General features: G+C 49.7%; 1 protein-coding gene across 2 annotated transcripts; it reads left to right on the top strand.

Moving 5' to 3' along the window:
* Nucleotides 1-436: 436 nt before the first annotated feature.
* Nucleotides 437-13,505, top strand: IGFBPL1 (insulin like growth factor binding protein like 1; the record flags this gene model as incomplete). Of its 2 annotated transcripts, XM_082404201.1 has the most annotated exons (5): nt 437-884; nt 9,623-9,732; nt 10,369-10,485; nt 12,107-12,260; nt 13,400-13,505. In XM_082404201.1, the coding sequence occupies 4 exons, from the start codon at nt 437-439 to the stop codon at nt 12,254-12,256; spliced, it is 825 nt and encodes a 274-aa protein (XP_082260327.1). In that variant the 3' UTR covers nt 12,257-12,260; nt 13,400-13,505. The 2 variants fall into 2 exon arrangements, with proteins under 2 accessions (XP_082260327.1, XP_082260326.1); XM_082404200.1 differs by lacking the exon at nt 13,400-13,505 and having other exon boundaries at nt 12,107-12,757.
* Between the last annotated feature and the right edge of the window lie 5,198 nt (nt 13,506-18,703).

The following is an 18,703-nucleotide window of genomic DNA, read 5'->3' as shown; positions in this document are numbered from 1 at the left end:
TTTTTAAACTTTGAAATTTTAAACTATATATTCCCTTTTTAAAATAAAACTTAGAAAACTACTAAATGCAAAATAAAATAAAAGAGCGCATCCTTCTGGATTAAGTGGAATAGTACTTGGAGCTAGCCTCGGATCCGGAGACCGTACATCCAATCGTTGCTCTACCAGAGCGACCTCGGGCAAGTTCCCGCCCCGAGTGGGTCTCCAAGAGCCCACTGGTTGCCGGAGAGCGGGTCTCAGAACACCCCTCCAGTTCGGAACCCGGGCCGGGCCAGGAGCCTACCCGGCCGCGCTAGTCCGGGGCCGAGCAGCCGAGTGCAGGAGCCCCGCGGTGCAGGCCCGGCCAATCAGCGGCCGCGAGGCGGGTGGGGTGGAGGCGCCGCGCTCGCTGAGCGGAGCTCGAGGCAGAGGCGCCACTGCCCTCCCAGAGCGGACCATGCCACGCTCACCCGTGCTCTTCCTGCTGCTCCTTCTGCTGCAGCCGCAGCCGGCACCGGGCCTCAGGCTCCGCGGCGCGGGCGGCCAGAGCCCCGAGTGCTATCCGTGCCGGCCGGAGCGCTGTCCCGAGCCCGCGCGCTGCCCCGCGCCCAGCATCGCGGCGCGCGACGAGTGCGGCTGCTGCGCGCGCTGCCTCGGCGCCGAGGGCGCGAGCTGCGGGGGGTGGGCCGGCGCGCGCTGCGGCCCCGGGCTGGTGTGCGCCAGCCGCGCCGCGGGGGCCGAGCCCGAGGGCACTGGGCTCTGCGTGTGCGCGCAGCGCGGCGCCGTCTGCGGCTCCGACGGCCGCTCGTACCCCAGCGTTTGCGCGCTGCGCCTGCGCGCCCGGCAGGTGCCCCGCGCGCACCAGGGCCACCTGCACAAGGCGCGGGACGGACCCTGCGAATTTGGTGAGTCCGGCTTCTGCCCTGCACTAATGGGGCGGGTAAAGAAAGAGGGACCCCAACCCTCTGTGGGGTGAAGGATCACCCCGTGCACCGCGATGGACAGCACTGCACGGGCCTCAGTTTTCCCTCTGGGGTCAGTTTTTCCTTACCTGGCCAGTTACTTAAGGAGACCGCGGCAGGAATCCACATTCTGTACCCTTCCTTACCAAACCCATGAAGACACCAGCCACCGAGCTGGTTGTAATTTTGATGAGCCTTCTGTCCCTTTTGGTACTTAAGTAATTGCTGGTACAGTTATTTCCAGGCCTGGCATGTTTGCCTCCAGGAGACTGGGAGTTTGGGGAGCAAGGTGTTCCCACTGGGTCCAAATCCCTGGGGTCCGGCCTTACGTGGCAGGAGGTAGGTTGTTTGAATGAAGAGGGAGGGCAGATGGAGATGCTGGAGGAGGGGGAGCTAGTGCTCCAGACTGGGACTCAGGAGTCAGGGGATCAGAGCACCAGGACCCAGTGAGTGTAGGGTGGGGCCCTGCTGGGAGTCTTGAGGAAGCTCCCACCCAGGACAGGTAAGACCTTGGGAGACCCAAGCTCTGAAAAGATTATGGTGCCATCAGGGGCAGACCCAGGTTTTGTGAGGCTAAGGCTTATATAATTTGGAGGGTCCCACTTTAAGTAATAGAAGATGATTAATTGCTTGGGACCTAGAAACATAAGCTTCATTCACATCACAATAAAACCATCTATGGGTGGCATCTTTGCTCACCCTCTATATGTAATTTTTAAAAAATCAAACAGAAATAAACCAAAATATCAGTATAGGGATGCCCAGCAAATCACCCTGCTGGCCCATTAGGTTTTGGAGAAAAGCCCCTTGTCTAGGCTGCCTAGAGGGGCCAGGGGCGAGTTTAGGTGAGCTTGTGGCAGGAGAGTCCCAAGGAGCCCCAGCTTGGGGTTCTGGCCTGGGACTGGAGACCAAGTCCAGACCTAAATGTTTCAGTCAGTGTAATGACTTCAGCTCCAACAAGGAAGCCTTGGGGGCGGGGGACGGCCTTTTCCAGCTTTGGGATATTTCTCGTATTATTTCCCCGCAAGCATCCCAGTTAGATGCCCTCAAGCCCAGGAGACCCAACGGGTTGTTGGAGATGAGGCAAGAAGGCCCCTGTCCCTGGAAACTTGGAAATAATGTGCTGCCCACTGGGGGGTCTGAGGCAGCCCCCAAAGCACAGGAAAGTCACCGCTGGCTGTTCCTGGTTGGGGCTCCCAGTGGAGGAGAGAGCTGGCTGGCGTTTCCCTGGCTGCAGCCTTGGGCTGCTTCCTTCCAGGGGCTGTGTCAGCCCCTGTGGAGCCACTGTAGAGGTTCCTCCACTTCAAACCTTTGTTTCTGCCCTGTGGCATTTAAACAGTCCTGTCTCCTTTCTTCTCATTCCTGTCACCCGCTTCTACAATCTGCTTTCCTCAGCAGTTAATTCACAGGCAGGTCTCTTTGTTTCCAGACAGGTAACACTTTCACTTCACATGCAGGAGACATGAGAAATGCTGACCAGGTCCCCAGACTCTAACCGATGCTGATGGTCTCAGATGATTCCTCCCTGGGCTGGTATTCTGTTCCTAAGAGACAGCTGCCTTGAAGGCATTTAGACCAAATCTGATATTAGGCAGAGGAAACTGAGACCCATGGGGCAGGGGACTCATCCAGGGTGATCTGTAAAGCCTGGCTAGCTTCCGGGTCCCCGGCACCCTATTCAGTACTGTTTCAGGACAGGACTTGATAGTGTTAAGTCAGGCAGGTGGCGGTTGCCATGGTTACCAGAGTGCAGCCAGATGGCAGATGGAAGCCCCATACCCCTAATTCATTGAAAATTACCAAATGACAAGTAAATGTGACAGCCCCTCCACTCTGATCTGTGGGCTCTGAGCCCACCCCAGGCACAGGCCCTGGGAGTAAAGATGTGCACGGGGCCAAACAGAGGCAATTCAGAAGCTGCTCTTAATGATCCCATTAGTGACAGGCGTCGGGCCTCCCCAGAATTTAGCTCTCCTTCCCTACCAGCGACTGTGTCATCAGCCACTATCCAGACCCCGGCACTGTTTTCCCATCTCGTTTTGTCCTGAAATGTTTGTGTAGCCCCCCTGCCCTTGTGTCCTGGTGAAGCATGAAGGTGTGGACGGGGGATCTTTTCCAGCCAGGGAAGGCGGCACCTCATTCTGTGCTGCCCTCAAGCCATCCTTTATCCAGACGACTTGGCAGGAGCACTTTTTAACAATGCCCCTGGGGACCTCGCTTGAAGGGAAACAGACTGAGTCAGAGCAGCAGCTGTTCTGCTTCAATATTGGTAATAAAATCACCCCTCCTCGGTCCTCACCTGTGCCTTCAATAAGCAAGCACCTGAGTTTAACGGAATGCGGCCTCCGTAAATATTAGGTTCCAGCAGTGTGGGAAGTGTTCTTACCCATGCCTCTGAGGGGCATTTGGAAACAGTTTTCAGGCTTAAATTCTGACCTTTCCTCCTACTCTCTGAAACGCCCCAAAATGCTAATAATGAGAGTAATCCTTTGATCAACACACATGTATTGAAGACCCACTATGTTCCCACATAAGAATAATTCATTGCTGTTAGAAATCGCTTTTGCATTCCATCTTCTTCCTTGATTTTTACAACTACCCTGGCCAGGTCTCACTCCCATTTAATAGAAGGGCAAACTGAGGCAGGCAGAAGAGAATTCCCTGGAGCCACATGGCTAGTTACCAGCTGAGGTGGGGCTCCAGCCTGAGTTTTCCTGGCTGTTTTCAGATGGGGCCATGCACCTCTAGCCCTCTGGCAACCTGATTAGGAAGGTGCTGCAAATTGGCTACCCTTGAATCTTCAGGGTTTCTCAGTCTGAATCCACCTTCCTTTTTTCCCCCAAGGCTTGTTGCTGGTTCCTCTGTTTAGCACCAGGTGATGGCTCCTGAGAGGAACAGTTATAGCTTCACAGAAGGGGAGGCATCTGAGAGGAGCCTTGAAGGATGGGTAGAAAATTCCTGGGTTGAGAAGGGGGGAGGGGGAGGCACAGCATGAACGAATACAAGGAGGTAGGAGATCCTGGGGCGAGTGTGAACAGTGGACCCATGGGCAGTACCCAGTGGGATGGCTGGCAGAGGAGATGATACCCACAAGTAGTCTGGGGCAGGCTTATTGCAGACCTTGAGTGCCATGCTGCAGGGTGACGCTTCATTCTGTACTGAGTTACTAGTTCCATTTCTCAACAGTAAGGTGGCATGGCGTTGTCGTTACTGTTATTATCAGTAACAATACTGTAATTGTTATTGTTACCATTACTTTAAAAGGCTGCTTTGGGGGAATTCCCTGGTGGTCCAGTGGTTAGGACTCCACGCTTCCACTGAAGGGGGGCATGGGTTCGATCCCTGGTCGGGGAACTAAGATACCGCATGCCACGCAGTGAGGCCAAAAATAAGTAAAATAAAATAAAAGGCTGCTTTGTTCCATGTATGCACCCTGACTGTTTGCTAGCATTGGGAGGAGGTTGGGATCCTGCAGAAAGCAGGCTGAGGTCGTGTTTTGAATGCTGCATTAAATAGGAACGGAGTCCCGTGCCAGTGCCCATGAGGGCACTGAGCCCCTGAAGCTTCAGTGAGCTCTCGAGATCCGAAATCTTAGAAAATTCGCCTCGGTTGAAATTCCAGCTGCACTTAGAAACCTCAGTCTGTGCAAGGCATGTGTTACCAGGTAACCAGGAGAGGCAGCGAATACCACTTTGTGAGAGGGACAAAGAAGGGGGGGCCTCGTGCTCAAAAGCCTTTCATGCCAAGGGAGGGGGCTTGAGGCATAGGCTGCAGGGAGCCGGATTAAGCTGTTTCTGGTTCCACATCCTAACATGACTATTAGCATAAATTATCAGGGCTGTTCATTGTGTTGATTATTAAAGTCTTTGGTTGTGTGCTTTTTTCATATGAGCAGATGGGTTCCTGGGGGATGACTTTTGATATTCTTTCCTTCTGAGCGCCATTAACTTTAAAGAAATCTCAGAGGCATTAAGGAAGATCTTTCATTCCAGCCATCAAAGACACTCAGTTGACGGGGTTGGGGGACAGATCCCCACACACTTAGCAATATCGATCCCTTTCATTTGTATAGATCCACACGGTTAATAACACAGTCACATTCATTCTCTCCCTTCACCGTGGAGGATGTAGGGCCACAGTCATTATCCTCATTTGCAGATAAGGAGGAAATTGTTAGCAACTTGCCCAATGGTTAGCGATCAGGCCCCCGGGCATTTGAGTTTCCCTTGGTACTATTTTGCCCACCCCCAGTGCCCACCTGGGTGACTATTCTGTTACCTGATGGGTGGGTTTGTGCCATCCTAGCATTTCCAGGGCTGTTGCTGACATAAGCAGAAGGAAACAAGTGTTTAGCAAGGAAGAACTAGGGAGACGAAGCTGGCACATTCACAGACCCGGCTGACCAGACACCATCCTCCCTCCTGAAAGCCACATGACTCTTGCCAAAGGCAGGTAGAGAGGAGAGCCCTGGCTCTTCCAGGAGTGTGGCAGCTCGGGCAGCAGTAAGGTGAGAGGCTGTGCCCCGGGCTCGCCAGAGTCAGGGCTATGGGCCACGGCCTCTGGAGCCTTCAGGCAGGGCCCACCGATAGGCCCACTCACCAGAGGCCAATAGAGGGTCTTGAGCCGGCAAGGCATCTTCGAGGATACTACACTTTGGGGTAGCACAACCTGCGGGGTCCTCAGGTCCCTCCATGGAAGCCTTTTACACTTGGCGAGAGGTCTTGTGACTGTCCTCACAACAGCCTATGTGGAGGGCACAGTGGAGAGAATAGACTCCTGTGCCCATTTTAAAGAAGAAACTGGAGTGTGGCAGAGACAGGATTGAACCTGCCTGTGGTAGTCATATGTGGAGGACCCTAGCGCCACACTCAAATGAGCCCTTGGGGACAGTAAGACTGGGAATGTCCTGCCAGGGTTAAGGACACATTGCCCATTTAATGGTATCTTCACAAGAGCTGTTCCCTGGGGTGATTATGGAGAGTTTCATTTCTGTGCAGAAAAGAGTAAACATAGCAGGCCTGAGACTGTTATCCTTAGAAAGCCCCGCTGGCGAGGTTGACCCTTGGCTGGTGTCCGAGAATTTGGATGTGGGGAGGCTTCCCACCATTTCCAGAACTGATAAGAGGAGCTCACTGTACAAACAGCATGGGTTATGCTGCACACCTTTCCTTCTGCGAGTCTGGAATTTTGGTACATAGGAGGCAGAGGCTGCCTGAGGGACCGGACCCCAATAAAAACCCTGGGCACTGAATGACTAGTGAGCTTCCCTAGTAGAGGGCATGCCACACGTGTTGTCACAGGTCGTTGCTGGGGAATTAGGCACATCCTGTGCGACTCCACTGGGAGAGGCTCCTGAAAGTGTGCTCCTGGTTTCCCGGGTCTTTGCCCCATGAGCCTCTTTTCCCTCTGCTGAGTTGCTTTGTCTCTGTTTGTTGTAATAAATCCCAGCTGTGAGTAAACTGTGCCGAGTCCTGTGAGTCCTTGTAGCAAATCATTGATCCTGGGACTTATCTTGGGGGCTCCCCACACAATCCCTAAGGAACTCTTTCTTATTCTGGAATGGAGTCCATATGGCTAACAAATGTTTCACTTTAAAAATCCACGTGGAATTAATGGAATCAGCGTGCCTGGGTTTGCATCGTCACTCCTCCAGGTGCTTCACCTTTCTGAGCCTTGGATTTCTCATCTGTAAAGTGGGGCTAAAAGCACCTACTTCACAGGGCTGGTGTGAGGATGAAAGGAGTAGCAGACATGGAAGTGTCATTTCAGGAGAAGGCAGGATGGTGTGGGACAGAGCTCAGAGCTAGACCGCTGGGCTCACGGGCTCACAGCCTCACCCTGCTGTTTAAGACTGGGTAACCCTGGCTAGCTCCCCCAGCTGGCAGCTGGGGAGATTACTGGAAGGATCGAATGGCTTAAGCCTGTAAGCAGAAGGGTGGTATTATTACCATTAATACTATCATGATAATGATGACTGATTGTGAAGAGCTATTATGGATAAAAATATTTTAAATTTAAAATCAGATATGTTAAAATTAAAAACAGATTAAGCAACATGAGGACATTTTTCAAGATAACTGAACAATGCTATATCTTGGGTATGGTGGTGGTTACACAGTGTATGCATTTGTCAAAACTTAGAACTGTATACTAGAAGGAATGAATGTACTGTATGTACATTTAAAAAGAAATCAAAATTTGAACGTCACTTTATCACCAAAAGCAGGGGGCTCTTTTGGAAAAGAAGTGCTATTTTCTGCCTTGAAATTAGTGGCAAAGGCAGTATTTCCAAGATGGTCTTTCTTAATTGTAGTTATGGAAAAAGAGGGAAATGCAAAGAGAGAGAAAGATGAAATGTGATTTACTGGCTTATTCATTTAGGCCTGAAAGGGATTGATGAAATCTCATTTAAAATTTATGACTCTACATGAAAGAAAGTAAAACATGTTGATTGAGTGTCCCTTTGGAATCTATTGAGGGCTTTGGAATAAGATGCAGTTCTGATTGTTCCCACAGCGAGCCATTTGACGACTGGTTTGGGCTCCAAAGGACGTAATGTTGGCAGGAGGATGTGAATAAATTAGACTTTCTTTGTCGTCCATTGCAGATGGGGCTCCGCCAGAGAGCAGCGGAGCTGTGGTTCTTTGTAGCGGTCGGCAGGTGGCTGGGTCACGTTGGGCAATGTTAGAAGCCTAGAACCTTGGTTCATTCAGGGGACTGGCTACACTCGGGGCTGTGGGTAGCGGTGTGGTGCTTGGAGGGCGTTCAATTGGTCACAGCTGAAGGAGTGAGCTGATCAGGCTGAGGGGGAAGAAAGCAGCCTGGGGGTGAGGAGGGTAGGGTCTGTATTCAACTCACTGGAAGCCATTTGAGGCACCCAGGGTGCTGTGGGGCTCCTGAGGGCAGCCCTGGGATAAATAGGTGGGAGTTACAGGAGGTGGGTTTTAGCTCCAGGTGAGAACAAGCTTTCTTACCAGCAGAGCCAAGGATGGAAGGACCTGGCTTCATAGGTAGTGAGCTCTCCATCACTGGGGGCATGCAAGTGAAGGCTAGATGAGCCCATCACAGACAGTCAGGCACATGCTCTTGGGGAGTTGGGCCCCTCCAGTTTGAGACTCCATAGCTCTAAGACACTTTCCCAGAGATTTTTTGGCACCAGTTTGACAGGGTCTGCTTCCCAGTCTGTCTGGAGGGGCCAGGCCAGTCTCATTTCTGCGCCCCTTCACTCCTTCCCTCCATGCTCTTGCTCCAGCCTTCTGTCTCTCTCCCTTTGTTCTCCTTTTTCATTGCAGCCCCACCTAGGTGGGCGAGGGCCCTTTCCCTCTCCAAGGCTGGCCTGTGGAGGGCTGCAGGGATGTCCATGAGTCCCCAGGTGAAGCCCCAAGAGTCGTGAACTCTGCATTTTGATGGCCCAAGGGTGAATGTGTTTGCTCTTTTATTTGTCATGTGTTTCTTAGTGGAGTCATCTGTTTAACAGGCCTACCCTGCCCCCCACTTGCATATTGTGTTAACTCAAACCCTCAAGTTTCACACTCATCACGTGGTAAGATCAGCTCAACAGCCCTGTGAAGCAGGGGTATTATCCCCATCTTACAGACAGCAAACCTGAGTCGAGAGCATACTCCCCACCAAGCCTCCACATTGCGCCCTGCCCAAGACCCCACGTGGCCAGCTGCGAGGGTGGGTCTGTGAGACGAGATGAAGCACCTGCACTGCAAGGCAGGGGGGGTTTCAGCAAGTCAAAGGGGGCAGACCCCCTGGTCCTGGACTAGGACACACCCCCAGGCCTTCAGGATGGGGAGCTGGGGGTGCACTCCACGTAGAGGGAAGGCAGGGCAGGGCAGGGCAGGGCAGGCAGGTACGCTGAGGGCCGGATGGAGGGCCTGAAAGCTGAGGCAGTTGGACTTGATTCTTTCTTTAGTTCCAGTGTGAGTAGAGCAGGTGCCAGGCACAGGGAGAAGGGCAGAGTGTGGGGTATCAGCTAAGAATGTCTAACTCAAACGCCACATGCTCTCCTGTCCCACCCAGCGAGCCCACACCCACCCTGGCAGCCTAGCACCACATTGCCGGATTCCCTGATTTACCTTTCTCCATGCAGCGAGGCTCGGTGTCCATGCCTGCAGTCTTGCCCTGGGGGATGGGGATGGGAAGGTGTGTGGAGCCTGTGATATGCAAATGAGCATCTTGAACCGCAGGGGGTCTCAGCAGGGGGTGAGGGCAGCTGTTCTGCGTGGCGTTATTCTTTGAAATGCCCTCCATGCGGAAGGAGAAAAGCCCATCTGGTAGAAGACTCTGCCGTTGGTGAAGTGACACCAGCCCCTCCCGGAGCCTGGCGCACTGTCGTGTAGCTGAGCTGTAAGCAGATGGCAGCTGGGGTCCTGGAAGGGATCCTGGGAGGGAGTGTGATGAGACCACAGACAGACGTGCTGGGCGACTTTGAGAAGTCGCCTTCCTCTCTGGATCCCTGTTTTCCTGTTGGTAGAACAAAGGCAATGTAGGAGGAAACAAGTAGGCATCCTTCCAGGTCTAAGAAAACTCTCTTCTATGATTCCTTGCCTATGAGTGTGTCCTTTCTGTGGGGAGCTCTCATCTGCCCCAACATGCTCTCTGCAGGCAGGGTATCTTAGATGTGGGGGGCTTGATCAGGGTCAAGGTTGTCTTCCCTTGTCTTCTTCTCCCAGCTCCTGTGGTCATCACTCCACCCCGGAGTGTTCACAACGTCACCGGGGCACAGGCGTCCCTGTCCTGTGAGGTGAGAGCTGTGCCTGCCCCAGTTGTCACATGGAGGAAGGTATTTATATCCAAGAACTTCTCTGTGTGTGTGTTTTGGGGGGGGGGGGTATAAATGTTTTTTAAGGGTGTTTTGTGTGTTTATATGTGAATTGGAGGATTAAAAAGAAACTTATGTTCCACTCCTCTGCCTCCAGATTTATGCCTCAAAACTTTTACCCCAAACCTCTCCCCAGAGAAGGGGTGTTGCCATTTGCTCCCTCTGCCACTTAGCTGTCCAGGAAGTTCTGCTGTTTATCTAGCCTAGGTCAGCTGGGATGAAGTTAGAGCTTCCTTCACTGGATCTGGGTTTTAGAAAGACTTGGCTGGTGGCAAATGACCCAATCCTATTCCAAAACTAGATCTTTCTGCAGCTCAGTTTTTGAGAGACTGGCATATGTTGTCCCCTTATCTCAACAGCCCTGAGAAAGGCAATGAAATTCTGACAGTGGTGGTGTCTACATCTTCGCTGTCCAGCAGGGGGCACTGTCTGTACATACATTCAGTAGGAAGAAACTAGCATTTAATAGGAATAAGAGATACTAGGGTCTCAGCCTTCAAGTCAGCAGGAGAGTGAAGACAACGAGGGTGTCTGTGGGGTGGTCCTTATCCAGAAATGCTTTTTCTAAATCACTCCTGGTTTTTCTGTCCTCTGTAGGTCACACGGTCTCCTGAGGGCACCCAGGTGCTGAAGGACCTGCCTGGGGACCACGTCAATATAGCTGTCCACGTGCAAGGGGGCCCTTCTGACCACGCAGCCACAGCCTGGGTTTTGGTGAGTATCTCGTTTGTTTAGGATTATTGGCTATTATTGATTGGCCCTTATAAAGCACCTTTTATATTTCTATAACATGTTACACCTTTCAAATATTCTGATCCATTTCTCCTTGGACCCTACAGTAACTGAGAGGAAAGCAGGGCAGGTAGTATAACCCCTGAGAGCAGAAGTGATCTTCAGAGGTAGGCAGAATTATGGCCCCGGAAAGATGTCTATGTGCTAATCCCTGTAACTGGTGGATATGGTATGTTGTGTGGCAAGAGGGGAATAAGGATGAAATTAAAGTTGTTAATCAGCTGACTTTAATAAAGTTATCCTGGGTTATCTGGGTGGACCCGATATAATCACAAGAGTCCTTTAAACGTGGAAGAGGGAGGCAGGAGAGAGAGCCAGAGAGATGGCAGTGTCAGAAGACATGAACTACTGTTGCTGGCTTTGAAGATGCAAGAGGGGGCCACAGGCCAAGGACTGCAGGCAGCCTCTAGAATGCTTCTCTTAGGGCTTCTAGAAAGAAGGCAACCCTGCTGATACCTTGGGTTAGCCCACTGAGACCCATTCGGACTTCTGACCTCAAGAACTGTAGATAATAAATTTGTGTTGTCTTAAGCCATTAAACGTGTGGTCATTTGCAACAGCAGCCATAGGAAGCTAATACACTTGCCTGAGACCACATGGCTGATAAAGAGGGAAGATGGCACATTTGCATCCTCCTCCAGGGCTCTTCTATGCCACGTGCAGCAGTTTGGCTGAGAAGAGGGAATGCCCTGTGTTTGAAAGGGCGATGGAGTGACAAGATGGGGGCCCTTGTGGGGCTAGTTACCCTACCTCTCAGAGCTTCAGCGTCCACAACCATAAAAAGAGGGCCTTGGACTGGACCATGTCTAGTGACCCTAACAGTCTGTGACTTACCTGTGAGTTTCCTGTAATGTGAGGATAACGATGCTCCGCCTTCAGCCACCATGGGATCCAAACGAGATGGGGTGCACAAACCCTCTCCAGTCGGTAGTGACTCACACTTGAGAGAAGCTGTTATGACGAGAGAAAGCAAGAGAGGAGGGAGCTGCTGTGGATCTCCTCTGCAGGGGCGTGAGACGGGCTCTTGAGGGTGTCCTCCTCATTCCACCCCCATCTCGGCCAGCTTGGGCAACTTCTCCACCCAGCTCAGAGACTCAGAATGCAGTTGGGTCCATGGCTTTTTCACATAAAGTGTATTCCCCCCCTTTTATTACAAGGAGAGGCGGGGGAAGGTTGTCTCTGGTGTTATCTTGTAAAGGCTGCCTCTGTTGGGAGCATTTGTGAGCTCTTCCGTGGTCAGTAGAGTTTTGTTCTTTTAGTTTGCAGTATTTTCCTTGGAATCTATACCTATCACCTTCAATAAAAGGACCAGGTAGCTCACAGTAAAAGGCAGAAATGCAGAGAAGACATTAAAACGAGAGCCAGGATACAGAAGGTACTGAGAAGGAAGTTTAACTCTTTCTCGGCAGCCAAGACAAGAAGAGAAATAGAGGGTGAGCTCTCTCACTTTGAAAAGGAGTAAGTGTTCAGACTCATTAAGAACTAAATAAGTGATTTTGCTGTGCCATATATGACTGTACAAACTTGCCTGTTTAACTTCTAGATCAACCCTCTGAGGAAGGAAGACGAGGGGGTGTACCAGTGCCATTCAGCCAACGCGGTAGGGGAGGCCCAGTCGCACGGCACAGTCACCGTGGTGGATCGGAGCCAGTACAGAGCCGCCCGCTTCCCGGGTCCAGATGACCACATGTGAGGGGGTAATGTGCATGTTCCAAGTCATCTGCAGTATTTGTACACCTGTGTCACGGGAGATTGAGATGAGTCATAAGATGCATAATAAATAAGAAGAAAAATACATGAATCAAGGAAACCAGAGAAATGCAAACCAAGAGTAGGAACATATTACAATTGGCAGGTAGACTCTGTGGTATGTTCTACACACGTTATCACACTGGGCTTCCCACTAGCATGCAAAGTCAAGAGCTGTGAGTGTTATGGGTGTCCGTCAGGTGAAAAAGACCACCTATTTTTTTCTATTTCTCCAAGTCCGCCCAGTGAGGGTGCTAAGAGAGCAGACATGGTCACTATGACAGCACCCGGGTGAAAACACGCCCGCAAAGAAGACAGTCTGGGCTTCATAGGTCTATTCCTAGGTTCTTCCTTGTCTGTAGCTCTGCAAGTAGTTAGAGCTTCTAGAAACAGGGAGGAAAATGTAAGGTGTAAAATCGTCAAATAGGAATTCAGTGAGGAGATGGCTCTTAAAGTTGCCCTCCTGATACTTAACTTTTAGTTTTTTATATATGTGTATAGTTATATATATGTATCAAAAAGTCAAGTATCGAGACTTTTTGTCCTGTACACTTGTATGTATACTTCTGTATGTACATATGTGTGTATGTATGTTTCATGTTTTAAATATATGTATAATTTATAAGTACATATATTTATATTTTAAAAACAGAAATGATACCAGGGTATGAATATAGTCTATTATAAATGAGTTTTAAAAGGGGTCACAAAGAACCATGGAATTTTAATACCATTGCCATGGCCCAGTCCTTGAGTTCCGTCTACAACGTGCAGAATTGGCCGGCTACTGCTTGCATACCTCCAGGGACACAGAGCTCACTACCACCAAACAACCATCTGTGGATTTTTCCAGTAGTTGAAAGCTCTTCCACATATTAAGCTGGAATCTGCCTCCCTGAAATGCCCATCCATTGGTCTTACATGTATTTCTTAGATCCCCACAGGCACCTCTGCTCCCCACCAGCACCACTCCTGGTTGGGGAGAGATTTAAAGTTAGGGGCATTTCCTCCACCTTCCATCTAACACATAGTTGACTATGACAGAGCAGGCTTTTTTTCTCTAATTCTTTTCCCTCTTTTCTTCTAGGGTCTTAGAAACATTGATTACAGGACGATGGAAAAGTCAAGTCATGGATCTTTTTTGCTTTGTGAAGAATTGGAAGAACTGTGTTTGTAGATAACCACTTTTGTATGTTTTTAAAAATTAGATGCAAACTAGATTCGTATACAGATGTAGTTTTTAGCAGGGCAAACATTGGGAAGACAGACTGCATGTAGCCTTTTTATACTTCTGAAATGAATAGCTCTGTGAGAATTCTTTTTTTAACTTCTCCCTCCGAGGGAAGGTCACGTTAGGTATATTTGTAATTCTAAAGGGCTGGACCGAGGCGTGTGTCAGCTGTGACTCTTTACCTCATTTGTCTAGGGCTGATTAGTGATTTAGTATGTGTTGTAGGAAGAGGGGGGAGGGTCCTGCTGTCCTCTGCCTGACCTCTCCAACTTTGCTGTGTGACCTGGTAGGTCCCTCCCTCTCTGGGCCTTGGTCTCTTCAGCTGTGAATGTGGTATTTGGACTGGATGTTACCCATGTCCCTTCAAACACTGCCATCCTGGAGTAAGATGGTCCTACAGAAAAAATATGGAAAGTGTAGTCTTAGCATTTTTTTAAAAATAATATTCCCTCAAAAACAAATGCCATTGCTTCATATGAAGGTGTAGACAGCTGTTATTCCTGCTGTATTCCCATTTTAAAGAGACTTAGTCCTAGATGGAACACTTAACCAGACTCAGGGCCCCTTGGCTGGGCATCTGGGGACCAAGATGTCCACTTATTAACAAGCCCAGCATTCTCTAACCAAGCTGGCAGTGGAGACCTGGCTTTTGGACATCAAATTGTAAAAATGGGGTCAACTGCTCTCTCTGGGCTGTGGAATTAGAGTGGAGTAGAATACATTTTACTTAGAGATGTTTTGACCTTACCCAGAAATAAAGCTTTCTTTCTTTTCTTTTAATCAAGAAAGAAAAAAGAATATTTAATATCTAGCCTAAAAAAATAGACCCCCTAGGTGACTAAAATTTTTTAAAATCAGAATTGGGATCTCACATGTGGATAGTTGTTAAATTTCAAGAAACACTGTTCTGTCTGTGGTCACTTCCCATCTCTGGGACGGCAGGCAGGATGAGCATTAATGTCCCTCCCCCTTTACAGATGAAGAAAACCAGGCTCCGAGAGTAAAGTGCATGCCTGAGGCCTGAAAGCCTCTGAGAAGGACTGGAGCTGAGGGCGCCCGGTCCTCTTTGGCACCCTTTCCACTCCATGGTGCTGCTTCTCAGAACAATCTCGTAACTATAGAAAGGAAGATGCTGCCAGTTCCACAGGTTTCAGGGATTCTCCTTAAGGTCCATCTCAACTTTTAAAGCAACATTCTCAAGCCGCTCACACTGGGCATTACATTTTGGAGTCCTTTCTGGAATTGCATTTTCTGCCTTTAAGCCTGGCTGTTCCACATCTGAAATGCTGAGGTGGCATCACCCTGACAAACATAGCAGGAGGGTGGCCCAGGAATCCAGAGACATGAGGTCCACTTGGAAATTCACCCCTTTCTTTCTAGGTGACCCTGAGCAAGTCCCCTTCACTTTCTGGACCTCGATTCCTCATTTGAATAAGAAGGGAATGAAACTAGATGGGTGGTTTTCAAACTTTAAAACATTGGAACCCCTTCTTCGAATAAAGTCAAAATTGAAGTTGATCAAAAGAGAAGCTGTCCTTGTCTGTTGGAGGTTGGGCTTTCCAGGGGCTCTGCTCATGTCCCCTCCCTACTCGGCTCCCTCAAACCCCACGGCAGCGATTTCCGTATCTAAGTCTGCAGCTAATTCCTCTGTGATTTGAGTGGTTGGGAGATGGCTTGGGAAGAGACTTAGTGAAACCGTGTCAGAGGAATAGGGAACTGTAGAGAAGGTAGTAGAACAACATCATGCATCTGCTAATAAGCACATTCAGCAAAATCAGTTGAATCACCTCAAATTTGCCCAGTCAAAATTGGAGAGCTGGATGTGGACCCAAAGAGCAGGGTAGATGGAGCCCCGGGGTGACAGGGCTGAGCATCAGGACTGCAGGAGGCTGGGTGTAGCATCATAATGATGTACAAAAGATAATAATAACGTTACACTGTCTGAAGTTTTCACCAAAACCAAAAAGGTAGGTTAGCATGATTGTTCCAACCTAATGACTTTTCAACTGTGAGAGCCCCAAGACCTCTCAGAGGCTAAGCGAATGTATGCTGTGGCTTTTATCATTTGGAAACATGATGCCCTCAGAGCCTGTGTTTTCTACCCTATTTTCATAGATGTGATGATGTCACAGGACCCCTGCACTCTGAAAATAAATGTTTTTAGGGACAGTCTTTGTGGTCTCTGTCCTTGGAACGCTGCTGTAGGTGGGTCCAGGTCCCACTGATACTTCTCCGTCATCCCTTACGCATCTTGCCCTTTTTTTGCTTGCCCACATCAGCTACTGTCATCCGAATCGTCCTTACCTCTCACACCTGAGCTGTGGTTACAGTCGTACCTGGTCACCTTGCTTGCAATTTTTAACCAGCCCTAACTAATCATCTACTGCCAGCCTGATCCTTCTAACTCCCTCTGAACTGGTGTCTCCCACTGTATAAGCATTCTACTATTTAATTCATTCACTTAGATGTGCCCTCTGTTACCCCACATGCACACGGAACAGCATTCTCCAGAGGCGAGAGGGTGCAGACACTGGCAATATGAAGGTGTGTGGGACCTGGGCCCTGCACTCAGGTGAGACTTGAGTGGGGATGAGTGGGACAAGGTTGCCATCCTGCCACACACCACAAGGTGTCTGCTTTGTGATCAGAGTAGGGGGAGATCAAGAAGACTTCCTGGAAGAGGAGAGCCATCTGAGCTGGGGATTGAAGTGATGTGGGAGATTCCAGGCTAGGGAAGTAGCACGTAAAAGGAGCAGGGGTGGAGAAGTGCAGTGTAGTTTGTGCATGGGGAGTAGTGACCAGTTGTGGTTGAGAGCTCTAGTGGCAGGTAGCAGGGTAGTTTTTGGCCACACCCCTAACTGCCATCAGAAGAGGTTGGACTTGATGCTGTAAGAGGTGGGCCTGAATCTCAGTCTTCTGTTGTCAACTAGGTTATAACTAGGCTTGAGGAAGATAATCCAAAAGCTAGTGTTCAATCCCAAAGATATCCACTTTCCACCTTAAACAAGAAAGGGTAGTTTTTAGTCAAAATGGATTTTTTCTTCAAGTTTTAGGGTGAAATTAAGCCCATATCTTTAAAAAACATTGCCCTCCCCTCTCCCCCAGAGATGGATGATGCAGGAAAAATTAATAAGAGCGAGCAAACCATTTGACAATGAACAGTCTCCTATAATAAATTTCCTCATCCCCAGCCTTCGCAAGAGCCTCTTGAACATTAAATCAGAGAATGATTATTATGTGATATTTTAATTAATTAAGGGAAACTAAAGTGCCCTGGTGTCTGCAGCTGAATAATGAATTCAGAGCGTGGGGAGCCTATCACCAGGGCAGAACTGGATACACTTGCCCATGCTCAGCTCAAGCCGACACCTCTCTCCTGGAGCGTGAACTTTTTCACAGTCATGACTGCCTCTGAGTTCAGCATTAACTGCACCTGTGTCTCCTTTCACTATGGCTGTCTCTTTGTTATCCTAAATCTCCCCCATGATATTAGGGAGTGGTTGGATGTCAGGGGAAGAGTAAAAATCATTAATGCTAGGGGATGGGGGGCAGGGAGCAGAAGCTTTTCTCATCTTCATTGGTAAATCCACCCACCACACACATCTACAGAGCACCTACTGGGCGCCAGGCACTGCTCGGTGCTGAGGGATCTACTGTTGCTCACAGCCCCCAGAGTAGCAGCCCTGGTGCAGAGAGCTGGACCTGTCTCTGCTACTGAAGGTGCTGCAGTCATCCCTGGGGTAGAGTGGGCATTAGATTTGGAGTTGAAAGACCCAGAACCCTGCATGGTCTGTGGGTCTGGGGCACTTGCCTCTACTCTAGGAGCCTTCATTTCCTCATCAGTCCAGGGAGGTCAGCATCACTGCCCTGTCCTGCTGCCCTGAGGATCCCATGCATGAATGGACATGCACCGTCCGCTCTCTAGGGGATACTGAGGGCTGTGAGCTGAGTGGCAAGGACACAGGGAGTCAGATCAGACATGCTGGGGGTCTGCGGGAAACACAGCCTAGTGGGACAGAAAATCGGACCCAAGAGCTGCCACAAGGCAAGACTAAAGGAAGGGTGGGTGCTATGAGCTCAAAGGGGCCAGAGATGACTTGATTGAGATGGTCAGAGAAAGCATCCTGGAGGAGGCAGGTCCCCAACAAGGCTCCAAGACAATGGGCTGAATTTGGAGAGGAAAGAAGGAGAAAGAAACAGCATGCGCAAGGCTGGAAGGTAGGAGTGAACAGCCCACAAGAGGATTAAGCTTTAAAAGCATCTTTGTAAGACACACTCTAACCATTACGCACAACTGCAAAGAGGTGCTTGTGTGTGACAGAGCGAGCTGTCCTCCGAAACTTGAGGACAACATGGAAGTGTCCCCATGACTACGTTTCCCACTTCCCTCTGCACCTCAGTTGGGTCAGATGGTTTTTGCCAACGGCTGGGCATGGAAGCAGTGCATTCCACGCCAATGCCAGGGCCTTAAGAAGTAGCTGTGCCTTTTCTGTACTTTCTTCCCCATCTAACAGGGGACATGAGGTCTCTAAGGCCCCATGCAGCAGGTTTTCACCTGGGCCTGTGGACTCATAGGAATTCTATATATGGCTTCATGGGGTCTATGAGCCCCTTGAAAGTGTGCCAGATTTTGTGTGGATGTGCATGTGTGTATTTATTTCTGGTGAAAAAAATTAGCTTTCACTAGCGTCTCAAAGGAATACATAACATAAAAATGGTCAAGAAGTACTGTAGACAGTAGAGCCACAAGATGGAAGGAACCTGTGTTTCTGAATCTCCACATGGAGGACAAGTGCTGATTAACCACACCTGCATTAGATTATTATCTAATAAGCAAGAAATAAAGCACTGTTGTGTTGAACCCTGAAAACTTGGGGGTTTATTTGTTGTGGCAGCTAATGTTACCCTGATACATGTGGGAAGAGCATTTGGTTGGGGGCAAGAGACCTGTAATCCAGGCCACGCTCTGATCCCACTGAGTTCCTTGGCCTTTGACGGTCACTCGGTCCACTCTAGTTAAGTGAATGGGGAGGCTAGGGGCTCTCAAAGGCCCTCACAATGTGCCTTCCTGCTTTCCTTCCAAGGTCTTCCAATTCTAGGATTAATGTACAGATCACTGGGGCTTGGGGGGATTAAGTGGTGCTCTCAACACACAGCAGT

The sequence above is a fragment of the Balaenoptera borealis genome, assembly GCF_965194805.1.
Source record: "Balaenoptera borealis genome assembly, chromosome: 8".
In the NCBI taxonomy this organism is placed as follows: Eukaryota; Metazoa; Chordata; class Mammalia; order Artiodactyla; family Balaenopteridae; genus Balaenoptera; species Balaenoptera borealis.
The sequence above is the reverse complement of the archived record's forward strand: the minus strand, read 5'-3'. Positions and strand labels throughout refer to the sequence as shown.